The sequence below is a fragment of the Toxorhynchites rutilus genome, chromosome 3 (genome assembly GCF_029784135.1).
Source record: "Toxorhynchites rutilus septentrionalis strain SRP chromosome 3, ASM2978413v1, whole genome shotgun sequence".
NCBI lineage: Eukaryota > Metazoa > Arthropoda > Insecta > Diptera > Culicidae > Toxorhynchites > Toxorhynchites rutilus.
In genome coordinates, this window is record NC_073746.1 from 225,371,508 (window position 1) to 225,390,366 (window position 18,859).

An 18,859-nucleotide genomic window follows, 5' to 3' on the forward strand; every position below is an offset into this window, starting at 1 on the left:
TACAGCATTGAGAGTGATGCAACTTTTGTTATTGTAAAAAAAACGGAAAAATCACAAATCAATGAAAACGATGGCAAAATTGCATGTATTGGGCTTCGTATTGCTTCCGCATCCACCGTATTTTCAAGATCTGGCCCCAGCGACTATTTTCTGTTCGCAGACCTGAATAGAATGCTCGTTGGCAAGAAATTTAAGACCGATGATGAAGTGATTACCGAAACTGAGGCCTATTTTGGAGAAACCGAAAGAGTACTATAAAAATGGTATCGAAAAATTGCAAGATCGCTATAATCGCTGAATCACCGGAAAGGAAATTATGTTGAATAATAAAATTGAAGATTGCAAAAAAATAGTTTTACTGTGTTACCTTACAAACTTTTCAGCCGAACTGTTACGTGACATCGTTACTATGCTGATAAGACATTCTATATTGGCATTGGTACGTGAAATATGACAAAGAAAACTGTTTTTTTGTAGAAAAATAACAATTTTAATTCTAATGATTCTGTAAGTATTCGAGATGAATTACAGAAGGTTAACAATTTACTTCTTCACGAAATCACCAAATCCCAAGTGCTTTGTAAATTATTAACACACAGATCCAAACCCACGAGGGCCCCTTTGCGTATTTCCTTCACCGCCAAACAGCTACCGGAAGCAATATTGTAAATGGGAGTTCCCTTCTGTGAAATAAATACGATAAAGTTTCCGAACGAGATGTATTTCACTAAAATTACCGTCTTCCTGTGCTTCCACGCTTGATCAGCTCCCATTTCATGGCACTTGTTCAATATTGGTGTGCCTTTGGTAGCGCTAGAGGGCGCTTCCAAGCATAACAATTGACCGAGAACCAGTTCCGATTTCTCGGTTTCGTACCACATCTGAGTTTTGACTCGCAAACATGGTTGTAGCACAAGCTTTGATCCTTTCTTCCACAGACTTTTCTCCTTGGCACCTTGAGTGGTTACACAAAGGCTAGAATTACTCAACCTGACCTGGAAGCTACTGATGTAGTTCCGTTTTCGCGAATGCCATGGCTGAAACTTGGGTTGCGAAACATTGCTGTCGATGGTTTTTTCTCCGGGAAGTCTTAGCTGTGGATATATATTTTTCAGATACCATTCGAATGATTTGCACTTTAGACGATTTCTCAATTCCTGTCTTTCGGAAACATCACCGGGATCGATGTTTTTCGCTTGCGGTTGGTTTTCAAGGTAATATTTTATGTAATCGTCCATCCAGACATGCGCTAAGCGGAGGGAGTTCCTTATCATAGTGTCTGCTCCATTTGGTGATCCGTAGGGGCGTCTTTTTCGAAACACATGTCCGATTCGCGAACAGGGTAGCAATTCAATGGAACCGCCACATTGCCATGCACGAAACGATATTTCCAAGTTTTCTCCACCCCAAACGTCCATTCCCATATCGTACTCGCCTAAATCTTTGAAATATTGTCTATCTATTGCAAATAACCCTCCAGCCATCGTTGGTGACCGAAATGGTCCAACGAAATCGTTGTCTTTCGACAATGTTCCTCTCGGTAAGTTGTCCCACTTGAAATGCAACCCCCAATTGAATCCTCCTCTCACGAGTGGACTCGAAGTATACGCAAACGTATCCGAATTGATGATATCGATAACTGGCATTGCCAGAATGGTGCTATTAACTTTGATCCTTTGCAGCAGAGGCTCTATCCAGTCCACATTCACTTCGATATGGCTATCGAGGAAAATGAGCACCTCTCCCGTAGAATTGCGAGCTCCAATAACTCGTGACCGCATCAAACCTTCACGTTCGGCGTTTCGAATGATTTTTATCTTAGTGCTGTTTAGTTTTTTCAACTCAGATTCTAGATTTTCCTTCAAATCGTCATAATCGCTGCAATCGTCCACGAGGACAATTTCATGGAGTAAATAGGACGGCGTTCGATGGATTACCGAATTCACCGATCGAATTAACGTTTGTTGATGCTCGTTATAAAAACACATTACTATTGATGCGGATGGAAGCACTTTGTCATAGCTTTGATCGAGACATCTAAAAAGAGAGGAAGTGAACAAAAAATTTGGAGCACTTAATCGAACTGCATACTCACAATTTATGCCTCGTATCCGGAATGTATCGGAAGGAACCAATTTTATTACTAACCAACACGTTGAAGGCATGCTTCCTGTACCCTACGTCTCGAATGAACTGTTCCTCCGAATTTCTCACCATACCGAACTCATCCGTGCCATTAGGTACAATAGGCTTCAATTCATCCATCAATTTGTGACTTATCTTCCTATACTGTTTTTCTTTATTGTATCGGTCAAGCTTTTCGTGGAAGAAGGAGTAACTTTTCTCGTTGTACAGCTTCTTATCTAGCCTTTGTGGCTCTAGCAGATTGGGTTGGTGTTCATGAGCAGCCAAAACCGCCTTATTTGGATGGCTTTTACCCTCAAACATAGCTACCGGTTGCTGGTCTGCAGAGTTATGATTCCCGGAGATCATCGCGGCTAGAGTTGGTTCAGAACCTATTGCATTGGAAGTATTGGTTAGGCACCAATAGAGATACAAACTGATGGACCAAGTCAGCGAAGCGGCAATCACTCCCCATAAAAATGATTTGCTCACCATTCTTGAGATTCTGAAAAAAAAGTGAAAGGATCATATGGCAAGTCAGCAGCGAAGGTTTTGTTCTTAATATTTAATATATTTTTCAGACGGTTACCGTTTTGGCTTCTCCTTGGACATTCGTACATATAAATATTGAAATAGAACTCTTAATTGCAATATTTAACTACCAGCATTTTGTAAATGAACGTATCAACGATAATTGATGAACAAAATTAAACTATAGATAAGCAACACGTTTGTCAATTTTGCAAACAAATGAGGGATTACATTTTATTTTGATTACATACTTTGCAGTCATGACAACAACCCGAAAATCAATATTATATTTTCAGCAAAAGATGGCACTTATGCACTGCTAATTTTTGTACACTGAACAAGATATGAACAAATGCATGAACATTTAGCGGTTATGTATGATTCCAGTGGTGTAGTGTAGGGGGGGGGGACGTTCTTGATTTTCGACAACGCTCCAACCATGCCAGGAGGAGTTCAGGTTTTGTAGAAAAAGCAAAACAAAAAAGCCGTATTCATGGGTTTGTAAACCAAGGCGTTATACTATAGGTGGACCGCAATGTCAAAATTGCTGTTCGGCCATTGCTCGTGAAAAAACAAATTTGTTTACATAACAAATCATATCTTTTGGTGACAAATGCATTCGTTGGCAAAATAGCTGCTCGCGCTTTACTGTAGGCAGGTAATTTTATGGATTTTTTCGTATAACAATTTCTCATAATTGCTTCTACTTTTTCAGATATCTACAACCAGCGGTCGAATTAAAAACAGTGCAGAAGGATGTTTTGAGTATATTTTACCTTCTAGCTGCGCAATCAATGCTTTTCTTTCCAAGCAAGCAGCGTTTTATTCGTACGTGGTTTTATTGAGCATTTAAAAAAAAGTGTTATTTTTTTTGTTTTATCATCAGGGGAAAAGCATGAAATAGAATCGTACGTGGTACGAATTTATCGGCACAATCTGATCAAGGACGGAGGCATCATCAAACGGAAACTACGCGAGAAACTTTTCGAAGAGATAAAACTGCGCCGCAACACTCGTGTCAAACTGGACGAGTTGGGCTGGGTGCTGATGAACCACGATTTGATAACACGTAATGAGCCAATCCAACAGCATGCCAATGGTAATCGACCAAATCATTTTAAATTCAACATGGAGCGGTTGCGAAACCTACTGGAGCAGCACGAACAGAACAATCACGCTGGTGGGTCGGTTTGATATATTTATTCCACTCAAGAATGATTATATTTGTTGATTTTTCAGAGTTGACTTCCGAAAAGCAAAACGAATTCCTTCGTATGCTGGATGCAATTTTACAAAACGACAAAGTTTTGAAGGAAATTAAAGAGATGGTAGTGGCGAATCGACTTCTATCGGAAATTCGTTATGTGACTGCGGTGGAACGTATGCTGAAACACAATTTGGACCCCTCTTTGCGCTGCTGCTTTGTATGCTGAGAGTATTTCCGCACTGCCGATGAGTATACCAGTCATTTCGAAAAATTGCACGGTGAGAAATTTCTTATTGTTGCGGCGGTGGATCGATTTCAGACTAGTCAAAAGTTCAACGTTCTACATCACTACAATGCCCTTAATCCGGTGACAATATTCACGATTTGCAACGTATACCACACAGCCCTAATAAAAAAAAACAAGAAAAGACGGGTCTAATATTTTACAATAAAGAACAAATCTATCACTTTCCACGAAATCCGGAGAACCACTATATCGGTTCGACATGGAATGGCTGATACGTATAAGGCAGAAATAAGGTTTAACTTTGGAATTCAACATCCTATATTTCCTCGTACCATTAAGTTCATGGCGCATTTGATGTCGGTCATCGTAGCTGCTGCTATGGAAATGACGTGAGCATATACCTGGATTTTTATCTCCATCTCGGAGAAAAGTGTGGTAAACAATGTCCGGGTTATTTTTCGTTATGAGAACCTTGTTTCCACATCCTTTTACTGCACAATAATACGGCATCTGAAGTAAATAAAATATTCACAATATAATTTTGGCATGATAGTGTAAGTTATGGCTAGCTCAGTGGTACTGGTTTGTATAATTACCTCAGGGTCGGCTCTTACCTAGGAACGAGGTGGACTCACGAATACAACGGAAGCTGTTGGTGATGGATATGATTAGAATATGATCGTAATAAGAACAGAATGGTAAGAATATTTTTTAAATTTATTATATTTTTTTTCTTTCTCTTCAGGTTAGTAGGTTAGAAAATCGTTGCGGCCGAACAGGAACAGGTTGAATCCAGGTAAGTATGTTGGTTGATAATAGAGAGAGGGTTTCTGTGGGTTTTTTTTTCTACTCACGGTGCCTGCACACGGGGATCGGTCTCATCGGTCCAAGTGACGATGAGCGGGGGCTAGGCTCGACCAGACCTCACCGCCCTGCAACCTTCGAAACGTTCGACCCGTATACGCGTGGAGCAGCGATAACGTTGGGGGCTCGCTGACCACCGGCGTTTTCTCCGAGGTATCTCTTCCGTCGTTTGAATCCAGCGAGGAGGGTGAATGTCGCCCGACTTGTGCGGTTCCTAGGACGTGCAACTCCTTCTTCCCTTATTGTCACTCGCACTTCACTCAAAAAGTACAACTTTAATTTTGACGATTTTTCGGTATAATTTCTTCGACGGTCCGTGAGTTAAGACCGATTCGAGCCATTCGAATCTTCCTTTACGGCTCGAATCCCCCTTTTATCTCTCTCTCTCTTCTATCCCATCTCTCTATCCCCTTTCTCTCTCTCTCCTCCTATTAATCTTCTGCTCATTTTTTTCGTCCTTTAGGACTAAAGATTCCTCATAGGTTGTAAGGAATCATTGTTAAACATTGTTAGTTTTTTTACAAAGATTCTTTTTTTTTGAATTCGCGTGGCAGCATGCAATGCCTTACAGGTAGGTAGGTGATGATGGGATTTGGGCATGTATTAGTAGGGTGTATAATTATGGGAGGTACACTCACTCTTCGGTCCGTATTACCATATGGTTTATGGTTATATTTTGTTGCGGTTTTTCTAACCGTAACAATAGAGAACCGCGAGATGAACGATTATCTGTGGAGGAGTTGGACAACAGATTTCTTAGACTTATAGCACACCCACACACCCACAAGCTCATCAAATCATCACGGTCCCCCAAAAGTATTGAATAATATATAATATAAATACCTTATTGCAGCTATAGTACACTATTTTTCACGAATATATATTTGTTCATTTCTTCCTTCAGTTGTTTTCCTCGAGTTGATATGAAACCATAACCACACAACCAAACAAAAAGTAAATAATTCAGAAAGCTACGTCTCGCTACTCGTCTCACGTATTGTCATGAAAGTGTCAAGAACGAAACACCTATAGTTTAGCATCTTGTTGTAAACCACTCTTCGAACTTATGAGGACAACATGCTTGTAGCAGATAAGAGCATTGATCGTTTTCATTGAGAATTACAAGAGCGATCAAAATCGCCAAATAAGTAGCCGTAATTAAAGCAATATACATGTTAGCAGTATCTGACAGCGAATTGAAAACGTTCTTTTCCAAATTTTGTAAATTTTTACGATGAAATTTCGGAGTAGTTACTAGAGATTTCAAGATTCCGTTGACATTTAAAGGCCGCTGGAATTAACCTAAACAATGCCAATCATTAGTGTACATTCGAAGTGATACAGTTCATCATGAAATCATCACCTAATGGAAGATGCAAAGTTGAAATTATTTAAAAATTATTTGCGGTCATCGATGGGACCGGCATGCTTAAATGGATTGGTTTTGTTGTTAATCGAAATTACATTGACTAACTCTGTTGGCTTTGACGATCTGTTATGCTTTTACGATTTGTTGTCCGTGATTTTTTTTCTGTTTAGTTTTTCAGTGGCTTTGTTGTAAATCGAAAATACATTGACTAACTCTGTTGACTTTGACGATGTGTTATGGTTTTACGATTTGCTGTTCGTGATTTTTTTGACGTAGGACTACGTTTTTCATTTCTATACCGGGGTGTAAAATCAAAGTTTCGAAAACGAAAGCGTTACGCCGGAGACCGAGATTTTGAGCGTTAATAGCTCCTAAACAACTGAACGAAATGGTATGATAAACACTTCATTCGAAAGATAAAATGTCTACGCGTTATATACTTGTTCCTTTTTGATCCAAAAACTTGTTTCAATAGTCTTAAAATTGCTTTCAAAACAGGCTATTGAAATCACCAATCGGTATATAAGCGAGCGGCGCTCGGAAATCCACTCAGTTCTAATTGAACAGCGATTGGAGCATGTTGTCGCTGTTGCGGTGAAGCTCTTTATTTATCATGAAAGCGCGGATGAACGGTGTCACCAAGAGCCTGTTTGTGCACCCTAGGCCAGAAGGGAATCTATCAGGAGGAGAGTGATGCCACAAACGGTTCCCTGGGAAGACATCGCTACACACACATACACGCGCGGCTATTAACAGGTGGTTATCGAGTTGGCATTAACCACTGGTGGGCTTCCAGTATCGAGGAAAATGTGGAAATATCTAATCGTTACTGAGAATAATCTGCCAGTTCCTCTGGGAATTTTCAAAATATATTCATGTGAAAGAGTTTAATTGAATGTTTTCTATCCATGTTATACTGTGACCAAATATGTTTCAATCAAGTGCTATTAACAGGTGGTTATCGAGTTGGCATTAACCACTGGTGGGCTTCCAGTATCGAGGAAAATGTGGAAATATCTAATCGTTACTTAAAATAATCTGCCAGTTCCTTTGGGAATTTTCAAAATATATTCATGTGAAAGAGTTTAATTGAATGTTTTCTATCCATGTAACGCTCTCGTTTTCGAAGTTCTCCAAATATTCATTCATTCAGAATGAATTCAGATTCAACGTCATACAAATGATCTCTATATCAACGAGAGTCCTACGTCACCCTTGCGGTTATACCATAGATATAACCCACTTCCTGTTTTTCTGTTTTGTTGTTTGTTTCACTGTTTTGACAGATCACAAGTAATTCGTGCCATGTGTCAGAACTAAAGTTGCAAGTGTTCATTGAGGTTTCATTATTAAACTTACATATAATTGAAGTTTGTTATCAAAATCAATGCTCTGTTAAAACTTGGTTGAACGGATACGTTGATAAACAAAATTGTCGAAAATTCAAACTTTTATATTTTTATACTGCACTTGGCCCTTCTGATCTGATAGAGAAAAATTTACCTCCCAAGCACCAATATCGCCACCAGACGTCGACACTGTGCATTTGTCATCGCAAATATAACCAAATCAGACTATATTGACGAATTTACGTTGGATTTTCAACCAGATGGCGCAGCGAGTAAAATGAGGATGTTTTGTTTTTTTTGGTATGAAAATCGTTCAAATTTTCTAGACAAATCAGAATTTATCTTCAAATTCCCCGGTTTCATGTATTCTTTCCACGCTGAAAAGGTTAGAAAATCATCATTTTACAATGTGCTATGTATATTACTAGGAATGGATTGTTATTAGTATTGTAACTTAAATTTTTTTCAACTAAGTAAACGATGAATAGGATGTTTTGCGCTGAAAATGCTGCAAATCCTTCTCGTATCGACCCCTACATAATCAATTATATGAGCCAATTTGATATGATATCGATTTCATCGCAATTATCCATAGTATCAATAACCGGTATGCATTATCAAACTTAAAATTTTCGAAGACTTTCTACGACTTTGGTCCAATCGCGTGTTGAAACCATCGTAAATATACAAAACTCCAATTTTCTTACCATATACTGACGACATTCAATGGCTGAAATGAATATAAATAAAAATAAAATTAATAATTACGACCGAATCGCGCTTTTCAGTGCGTAAAATAAACAAACACCCTTACTTTTGTAGTTCTGAGCTCTAATGTAGGTGTCACCATTGCCAATAGAGATGTGCCATCCGCTCATGAGCTGTTCCGAAGAATCGACTCTTTGAAGTGAGTTGACGCGAAACAGCTCGCAAAAAAAATCAAACAGCTCTTCAGCTCACTTTGATGATGATGAAGGAGTGAAAAGAGCTGTAGAATTGAAGAGAGTGTGTGAGCTGTAATATTCAAATGAATTGACCGTCTCTCGCTCTCCGTGTTATGATATCAGTTCAGTTTCATTTGTTCCTTGTCTTTTCAACTGTTATATTCGGGTTGACGGAATTGGGCTTTGTTTTAGGGGGCGCCAAAAATAATAATTGACTTTCAGGCAGAATGAGCACGTTTTTAAAATTCAAATTATGAATGAAAATTAAAATCTGTGTATTAAATTAGTCTAAAACACTTTGTTTGTAGGCGTTGAAAAAATCTCAAAAAATTCTTCTTGAAGACAATTTTATATTATAATGAAAAGTCTCAGTAAAAATATCGGAAATGTATAGACCAAATTGAAAGTCGCCACCAGATGTCGACTCTGACAACTGAGCTGAAGAGCTGTTCATAAAGAACAGCTCTTCTAGATGAGCTGAGCTGATCTGAGCTGTTCATCATGATGAGCTGGATTGCACACCTCTAATTGCCAACATTTATACAGTCACTACTGAAAGAGGTAAGAAAATAACATGTTATATATATAAAATTGCGCAGAGTTAATTTTCTTCCAAACTCATCGCAATCATATAATTTTTTATGACTATAACATTGTAATTTATAGAAAGAACTATAAACCTTCCATAAGCTCACATTGCAAAATTTAAAAGTATCATCACTTTCACCGCAGCGCCGCCTAGGTGTAGATTTGTACGTTAGATCGCCAATAACGCACACCAACAAACCGCCGCATTCGTGAACCTGAAAACGTTTTTTTATTACAGAGTCAGTTTGGAACAAAAGGCTGATTTAGACGATGTCAGTCAGCGCTCTAGTTGAAGTATCCAGTGAACAGACACTCTGTTCAAGTTACTTGTACCAGTATCGAACAAGTAATTGGCCTCTAACTTGAACAGAGTGTCTGTTCTCTATTCACTGGATACTTCAACTAGAGCGCTGACTGGCATCGTCTAAATCAGCCTTAACTCAGTTTTAAAAAAGAATTCGCTATTAGTAGAATATCGACATGCTGAAATTTAAACTGCATAGATGAATGATTTTCAATTTTTATCCTAAACCATTGTTGTACGGTGTTTTCCATAAGAATCAGACAGACAGACAGAAATCCATTTTATATATATATATATATAGGTATATTATCACGATAATTCCAATGATGTACAGTGGGAAATCATAATAAAGATTGACATTAGTTTGATCTGGGTAGTTTTTCTACTCAAAGCAACACTAGCATTGAAACATTGCTATATAGATAACATACTTAAGCTTTATTATATATATTTGCAATGAATTAGATTAACTTCTAGTGTGACAAAACATGTCGTCCTCTGAGGATTCTCCTCATCAAAGTACGGCGTCCTTCCGGAGTAGACATACGCTTCCACCAACCATGCACACGAACACGTTTCGTTTCTCGTGCTCTTGGGAATTGGTTTCGAATAACAGTTCTTGTGGATAGTTTTGACCATGCCCCTCCGGCAGCAGCTTCCGTCAATGTATTCGCTAGGCTACCGGCTAAGCAGTGCATTGGGGCTTTCGGTATCACTAGTGGAATGAGCATCCTGGTTTAAAAATAGATTATGCTACGGTGAGCTAATAATTCACAATTAACAGTACTTACTGAAAGGATCGCACCAAAGCCATGGTTTGGATAATTTCTATGATAACAGGAAATGGAAATTTCTATGAGAATAAAAATTGTACGTAGATTTTATGTAACAGATTGTTTACTGTCGTTGCTAGTCTTCGTTTCCGATGTTTTGTTATGACGTTTCTTTCCATGTTTTGTGGCGAGAACCTCTCGGGCGAAGACAAGGTGTGTATATAATTGATATAACATTGCAACTTTTGAAAGGTGAGAATGATGCTTTACTTTTTATCTGAGTGAGAGGAGCCAGCTCGCGTTTGTTGTGATCGCCCTTATGTCAGCGCGAACCAGTCACGGTGAACCAAGGGGAAGTATTGAAATATGCAGAAAATTTTAACAAGACATTTTTTTGCAAGACATTTTATGAGAAAATAATGTTGACGTCGGACTACATCTTTCATTTCTATACTGGGGTGTAAGTTCAAAGCTTCGAGAACGAGAGTGTTACATTGTAGAAACAGGATTTTGAGCAATAATACCTGCCGGTTGAAAGAAATGGTAGGATAACCGCTTCATTCGGAAGAAAAATTGTCTACGTGTTATATGTGTGTTACTCATTGATCCAAAAACTTGTTTCCATAGCTCAATCATTGCTTTGAAAGCAACCCAGCAAACATTAAATCGTATAATTTTGCACGTGCCAAGTCTTACAAGGAATCCGAATAAATCAGAATCGCATATAATATCAATCAAAGTATGTATCGTGTATATTTGAAATTGCATAAAATGTAAAAACTCGATTTTATATACCATCATCAAATTAAGTCGCAATTCGGTATAAGAAACATAAATTTTATGATGTATATTGTCGTAAAATATATTTAATCCGCATTATATGCGTATATTACGCTGATGCAGTTTATGTGTCGTATAAGCGTATAATTTAAATCGATTCAGTACTGTAGTAAATCGTGTTGCATGCTGAAGAAAATCATGAAACAGTAATCATATTAGATCCTAATAAAGAACATATTACATCATATTGAAATGTCAATGAAATGCTGATGCACTCGAAAGTTTTAACCGCTGTTGAATTAAATTTCAGATAGCCGCGCGAGATAGCTGGTGGATGATAATCCAGACGACCGGAGTTCGAACCCACATCAGAGCAGTTTTCACCAAACATCAATCTGTGTCATTTTAAACATTCATATTCCACTTCCAACATAAGTCAATCAATCAATTATTATTTCTACGAACATGAATACTCACATATAAAAATGGCGATTCGTGAGGTTATAATAAACATTTCACGAAAATATTTTGCGCCATTTGTTTTTTTTTCTATGTCTGTAATAAATCGTATATGCGTATGGCAAAAGTTGTATTTGGTGCTTTGACAATTCATGAATATATTCATATTAGATCGCAATTCAATTCCAACATAATCGCTATTATAGCCGGTCAAAGTAGCATATTCATCCAAACAAATTCGGTAAGCATTTGCCATGTATGTATATAGCCTTCACTTTTGCATGCATATGCCAGTTAGGCGCATTATATGCCAACCAAATTTTAGGGCATATGATGTTATATATACACTTGTTATGCGATTTAATGTTTGCTGGGAAGCTATTGAAATCACAAAAATCTGTATATAAGCAGGTGCCAGATCGGAAATCCACTCAATTATAATTGTACAGCGGTTCGATCATGTTATCGCTGCTCAAGATTGATATGGAGAAGCTAACTTCGTTCATCAAGAAAGCGCTGATGAATGGAGTCACCACCAAGAGCATGTTTGTGCAAACGAAGGGCACTGGAGCGTCGTATTCGATCAAGCAGGGCCATAAAGGAGTCCACCGAAGAGAATAGTACCGCTAAGAAGGCGACCAAGAAAGTGCCAGCATCGAAAAAGGCCACCGTTACCGAGAATAAGGGCAGGGCACAGAAGACATCTGCAGGTGTGGCTGCCCGAAAGCAAAAGTCAAACAAATCCTCGAAAATCGCTGCATACAAGCCGAAAACGCCGGAGCCATAGAAGTAGCTTCGTAAAAAACTACCGTCACCACACATAACACACAACACGAGAGTGTTTTCAGCAAATCAAATCCTGTTTAGAAATAAACTCTTTCGAATACTGCGGTCAAATACATTCTTTTTGTAATTTCTTCGATCAAGTGCGATCAACGTAAGATTACATCTTTCGAAAACTTGAATCTTGAGAAAGACAATTCATTCCTGCTTGACACTCGCACAAACGATGTTCACTCAACAATTTCACAAACGGGAAGTGGGTATTGTGAAGGAGGACAGAGTGAGCGCAATATTTATGTATACTGATTGGAAGCGACAGATATGTTGTCTTTTGGAAATGGTATACAAATTATATCACACACAAAGCGGAGAAACTCTCTTGACCCTTTTAGTTTTGTGGACAAGACTGATTGGTTTACCTTCACTATCGGTCAATTCGATTGGACCTTCAGTGATACAACTGACTTGATTAGCGACCTGCATGTCAAATTTTAAGTTTGCATATGAATGGTCCACCAACGATGGGCAATTAAGAACGCCTATTAAGAACGCAGATACAGCATCATTTTGAGTCAACCTATTTTTATTTTCATCGGACAGAAACCGAATTCCCTCAAAATGCACCTGGGAGAAATCAATGTTGACTCTTTTCATTGGGATTAGCACTTATTTTATATATTCCACACACGCTGCATATTCAAATTGTATCGGAGAATATACAATCTTCCCCCACATTGCAAAAATCGATTCACTGAGCTTGCAGCAATAAATCAAACTGGAACCAGTGAAAGAATGAAATAATGAAAGAATTCGCGAAAATTGAATGAACGATCGGAAAAAGTCACAAATGAGCCTAAAACACCCATAAATTCACACGAGATATCCACCGGCAAGCAAATCATGAAAATCAGTTTGCTTATTATTTCGGATATTTTTTTAGAAATCATCGAAATAATTCTTTTAGACAACTATAACGGAATTATCAAAAGTAAAAAAAAAACTTTTCGAATGAGCCGATGCTGCTGGAAGTCATGATGTGGGCTGACCTGGTACATACTTTATTTCCTGATCATGTAAGTGTTCAATTTCGCCCCCCATATATTCCTGTTAGGCTAGGCGCAAATTGAGAAGCGTATAGCGCTCGTAAGCGAACGCGAGACTACCAACACGACTCATACGTGCCACAAACGTAGCGTGGTGGAGCGCATATTGAGTCGCAGTTTGGTGTAAATAACATGCCACTCGCATACAATGACTGATTAACACAGAGTTGCGCGATATATATATTTACTAACACAATCACCCGACCAGTACAGCCATACAGTGTCAAACCCACGGCGCTATATGATTGTTCACCAACACAACTACCACAACCGGCATGACCAGCACGAGAAACTGTGGTTCAGCCACAGCGTCGCGCGAGTCGTGTCTCACGAGCGCTCCACCATCTCGCGTCATCTGGCCAATTTGCGCCCTTCTATCTGTTTTTATTAGCCACAAAAACAAGCGCTATATCGCGCCAAGTTACTCGCGCTATATGCGTCTCAATTTGCGCCTTGCCTTAGACGTAGTACTACGTCAAACATCAAATCGGAGATAAAAATGCACAAAAGTACTCACAAACAAAGTTTCACGTCAAGTTTGAACACTTTTCTTATAAACGAATGACAACAACTTGTTTGATTGAAATTGTCCGATTTGAATTTTCTTGGTGATGGTGCGTAAAAAGAATAAGAAGAAAGCAAACTATCTGTCTTTCAGCTGGCTCCTCTCTCTCAGCTTTTTATATCAAAGAGGCTTTAAACATAACGGTGACCGTACACTGTTTGATCGGAGGACAAATATTATAAATAAGTTTGGTTTGAAATTTGTACAAACACTATTTGTTTGCCACTCTTCAATTACCAACAGTCAAACATCGAACATGAAAAAAAATCGACTGAAATATTTAAGGTAATCTAACCATGCACCGACTAGTTTGACGAACAGACCAAAAATATTTTAGGTATCCAATAATTGAATATTTGCTTGGCGTGTTTTGTGTCGAATATATTTGATCAGTACACGTTGATCAAATTTTATCTGTCAAAACAGTGTATGAGTGTCCTAAGAATGTAAGGACAATTGCTTTTGAATTGAGTTTTCCGGCGAATATCATATTAACATTCTTTCCCTTCTCCTGGTGACTGTAAGGACGTGGCCGGCGTCGTTATTCACACAGTCTACCCAAGCTCAAGATCAAGCTTAAGCTCAATTGCTCTTGAATTCAGTTTTTGTAACTGTCGCACATTCGCTAACCGTTCATCTAAGTGAGCCAGTTCTTTTGAATTAAGAAAAAAAATCAAAATTCTTTCGTTCATCGATATCAACATAGGTATCAAGAACAACATTGAATGTTAGCTGGAACCCAACAAACATAACCAGCTTCACAGTTATTTATGGCCTGGCATCGATATCGCTAGATTAGATAGAACTTTTCTAATTTGTATAATATTTTCCTTTTTATTACTGGGGAAAGAGAAGGTGCTTCTTATTTGAAAGTCGAACATTTTGAGTAAAAATATGTTTCTCACACGACAATGCTGTATGTAATAGTTTGATTGGAGCAATTTTTTCATATTTTCTGTTGGAAGTCAATATACTTTTCATCAAGGATCATTTTCTTCTTCTTCTTCTACTTCTTCTTCTTAAATGGCATTAACGTTCCTAGCGGAACTTCACCGTCTCAACGCAGTATTACTTGCGTCATTTTTATTAGTACTTAGTTGAGTTTTCAATGCCAAATAACACGCCTTGAAAGCATTCTGAGTGGCAAGCTCTAGAATACGCGTGACCGTAGTGCAAATCGGAGAAAATTTTTTTGACGAAAAATTCCCCCGACCAGAACGGGAATCGAACCCGAATTACCGGCATGTTAGGTGTGACGCTAACCTCTCGGCCACGGGAGCACAATGCTCATGTTTAATAATAGAATAATCAGAGAAAAAATCCCGTAACGACATTTTTTTTAATTTTGACAAACATTCCGGTAATGGTTACCACGTTAACATTTGAATTTTTTTTTCAATTTGCTTTGCCTCTAGAAGATTATTTGTTCACCTATTTCATGAACTGTCTCAGTTTCCTCCGGATTTTTCTTCTAAACAGAAAGTATATAAATATAACACATGAATTTTAAAAAATTGCATCTATCTATATAAATAAAAATGGAAGGCCAAATCTGTTCGTAAGCGAGAAACCCGAAGAATGGATGGTCCGATTTTAGCCTTCTTTATTTTGTTGTATTCATCTCTTACCGTAGCATAGTGGAGAGAAAAATCGAAAAACTTCCGGAAAACTCTGATGGTCGAAAAATTCGGAAAATTGAATTCCCATATGTTCGAAAATTACATCATGATAAGCGTTGTTAGTCCATTTGATGTTTGCGCTAGCGAAGTTGATTTTTGTTCGAAAGTGGAAATGGATTGTTAGGTGAAATTACGCATTCCTATATCTTCTATCTTTGTATCTATCTATATAAATAAAAATGGAAGGTCAAATGTGTTGGTAAGCGCAAACCCGAGGAAAGAATAGTCCGATTTGAGCCGTCTTTATTTTGTTGTATTTGTCTCTTCCCATAGATCAATAAAGCGGAGAGAAAAATCGATTTTTTTTCGGAAAACTCGGAAAATTGCTAGAATAGAATTCTCATATGTCTTACAAGTACATCATGCGTTTTTTTTATCCCATTTATTTATTTAAGGCTCATTAGCATTTTAGATGTAACAGAGCCGATTTTTTTTTTCGTGTACATGTCACATGGTTATCATATCTATAATTAGCACATTACACAGTTGTCATTCGCCAGTATTCCTTCTATACCATTACATATGGTACAGTAGCCATTTAGGCGTAAGAGTATTCTTTCTGTTCTTCCATTATCCAGCTGGACCACCGGACAGCGGAGACAGTTGATTGATCATTGTTGAGTTATTTATAGAACAGCAGCCCGATGTGTCTTGCAGAGCAGAGCAGTTGTATGGATAAATCGATCTTATTTCGACCGTGGATCGATCTCCATCGCTGATGAATGTTGCGTGGACGTAGCTATTCTGTAACAACACAAAGATGGTCAATGAGGGCCCTGAGTTTTGAACTCACGATCGATCGCTTACTAAGAGAACGCGCAACCAATGTGGCTACGGAGACCCCCCATCATGCGTTGTTAGTCCATTTGATGTTTGCGCTAACGGAATTGATTTTTGTTCGAAAGTGTAAATTGATTTTCAGATGGAATATGACGTGTTTTAAGCATGCAAACAACATAGAAAAAGGTAATAGATAGACTTAATTGTTTAATATCACCGTATTTGTTGACTGCCATCGCGAATTTGTTGAATTGTTTATTTTCTATTATAGAAGTTGTAAACTACATTGGATTCTTTTTTTAAGACTTTTTTATGGGATTTTATTTTAAGCTATTTTCCGTCGAGTCGTTTCGCCCGTATTCGGATGACGTTGATTTGACTGCTCACACAGGATTTCGGATTCGGGTGGCACGGATGGGCCTGACGGATCTTTCGTTGAAAGCGCGTGTCCCAGTCAACGTATTAATCGTCAAACCTCTTTCACCAATACTCCCGTATGATTGTCAACAACACAATTAACCCATTAGTCACACAGATGTGGGTGACACTTTCCTCGTTCAAATTAAATAGGGTTGCTAAAAGGAATTTTATGGAATATGTATTTAAATAATAATCAAAAAATTAAAATGGTGAAAATATAAGGTTTATACTATTTTTTTATTGATTAATATTTCGGATGGTTTGTACTAGGGAACAACGGGGTAAGACGGCCACCCTAAGCATAGGGTACAATCAAACACAATTTATATAAAATTGAAGCATTTCATTGTGTCCGCATCGATCTTCAGGATGTTTTCCGCAATCACGTTGATTTTCAGCAGATTTAGTTTTTATTTCATAACTAGCTGTACCCTGCCACGTTTTACTGTGGCACATTGTGGTTGCATGGTTGAGTTGATTTTTTCAAATTTTCATGTTGGAACAGCAATCCTAGATTGTTTGGTTGTTCTGTATATTGTATCATAGTTTGAGCTCAATCGGTTCCGAACTTTTCGAGTTTTTGGCGCAGAACAAGATAGATGAGAGAAATCGATAAATTTTAAATCGTTTCGAAACACAATTTCAGTTCACGATTTTGTCAAACATTTGGAAAAAAGATGTTTCCATCACATAGAACACATATTTAATACGGAATGGTCGATTTTCATTAGGAGATTAATTTCAGACACGCACTATGGCCATATAAAAATTCCCTTTTCTCCAATTTTTTCAATTTTTTATGACGTAACAATACTCCTTGAAGTAGATTGTATATTGTGTCTAACTTTGAGCTCAATCGGTTCCGTACCTTCCGAGTTTTTGACGCGTACACAAACGAACAGTACATTTATATATATATATATATATATATATATATATATATATATATATATATATATATATATATATATATATATATATATATATATATATATATATATATATATATATATATATATATATATATATATATATATATAAAGATCCTTTTCTCTTCTGTAGGAGCATTGTACCACTGCGACCATTAGTTTGATCTATTGTAGTGCACTCCAGTTTGCTATGTGTGCAGTGTCAGTTCGTTCCATCACTCAGGGAATAAGTGATAGTCGCACCAGCACTTTGCATATCCCCCCTCGAAGGTATGACTTCCTTTATGAAGTTCCTTACTTTTTTTAGTTCAGCAGACCAAATCTCGTTAGGCATTAGAACGCTCTTTCCAAGAATCCGCAGTCTTCGCTGAACTAGTGTACTGAATTGACACAGTAAATGTTCCGAATGTTCCGATGTTCCGAACCTTCGAAATTGCAGAAACGACAGTTATCATCTGTCAGTTTTCCGATTTTTAAGGTGATTGCTGCTCGGACAGTGTCCGGTCAATAGACCGGTTAATGTACTCAAATCTGCCTTATTCAAGCTGAGTAGGTTGCGCGTTATTCTGTTGCAAGGTATAATGAATAATTTGGATTGTCTTGGTGTTGATAGAGCCCTCCAGTTGGCGTCAATCGTTGATATTTCTAAGGTTTTGAGCTTAGATTTCATACATGATGTAGATAATCTACAAAATGGCTCAGGCCCGAAGATCCTAATCTTGCTAAGAGATCGACTTTTCCATTACCATCCATCGGTATAAAACACGAGTGATCCTGGACGAGTTTTGGGACCACCTTTTCCCCATTCGTTGTGATTGAATTCAATCACTTTGAAGGGAACACTGAAGTAAGTCTTTGTTTCTATTCAGTCTTCATTCATGCTTACTATAGTGTTCAGTTGAAAATCTTTCAGGATTTGTAAATGACCTGTGAGCTCTCCTTCTAGAAAATGTTTTATACGTTTCAGACTAAGAAGCTTTAGATATTGCATACTCCAGTTGATCGTTATATATATAGAAAGAAAGAGATAGATGAGAGAAATTGATAAATTTTAAACCATT

At 37.8% G+C, this 18,859-nt stretch overlaps 3 protein-coding genes and 1 long non-coding RNA gene across 4 annotated transcripts; 1 reads left to right on the forward strand and 3 right to left on the reverse strand.

Annotated features, from left to right (window-relative positions):
* Positions 1 to 496: 496 nt before the first annotated feature.
* On the reverse strand, positions 497 to 2,889 carry LOC129776249 (polypeptide N-acetylgalactosaminyltransferase 35A). The gene is made up of 4 exons (XM_055781790.1): positions 2,714 to 2,889; positions 2,096 to 2,629; positions 738 to 2,037; positions 497 to 683 (listed from the first exon to the last, which is right to left on the reverse strand). Exons 1-4 carry the CDS (start codon positions 2,734 to 2,736, stop codon positions 552 to 554), a joined length of 1,989 nt encoding a protein of 662 aa, XP_055637765.1. The 5' UTR covers positions 2,737 to 2,889; the 3' UTR covers positions 497 to 551.
* Positions 2,890 to 3,399: 510 nt separating this feature from the next.
* On the forward strand, positions 3,400 to 4,311 carry LOC129778799 (uncharacterized). The gene is made up of 3 exons (XM_055785909.1): positions 3,400 to 3,483; positions 3,542 to 3,835; positions 3,895 to 4,311. Exons 1-3 carry the CDS (start codon positions 3,450 to 3,452, stop codon positions 4,086 to 4,088), a joined length of 522 nt encoding a protein of 173 aa, XP_055641884.1. The 5' UTR covers positions 3,400 to 3,449; the 3' UTR covers positions 4,089 to 4,311.
* A 140-nt stretch (positions 4,312 to 4,451) lies between these two features.
* LOC129778801 (uncharacterized) lies at positions 4,452 to 5,414 on the reverse strand. The gene is made up of 3 exons (XR_008743499.1): positions 4,964 to 5,414; positions 4,706 to 4,758; positions 4,452 to 4,619 (listed from the first exon to the last, which is right to left on the reverse strand). It is a non-coding gene; the product is annotated as an uncharacterized LOC129778801 (long non-coding RNA).
* Positions 5,415 to 9,946: 4,532 nt separating this feature from the next.
* Positions 9,947 to 10,473, reverse strand: LOC129779091 (39S ribosomal protein L34, mitochondrial). The gene is made up of 2 exons (XM_055786359.1): positions 10,319 to 10,473; positions 9,947 to 10,259 (listed from the first exon to the last, which is right to left on the reverse strand). The coding sequence occupies exons 1-2, from the start codon at positions 10,339 to 10,341 to the stop codon at positions 10,001 to 10,003; spliced, it is 282 nt and encodes a 93-aa protein (XP_055642334.1). The 5' UTR covers positions 10,342 to 10,473; the 3' UTR covers positions 9,947 to 10,000.
* Positions 10,474 to 18,859: the final 8,386 nt, after the last annotated feature.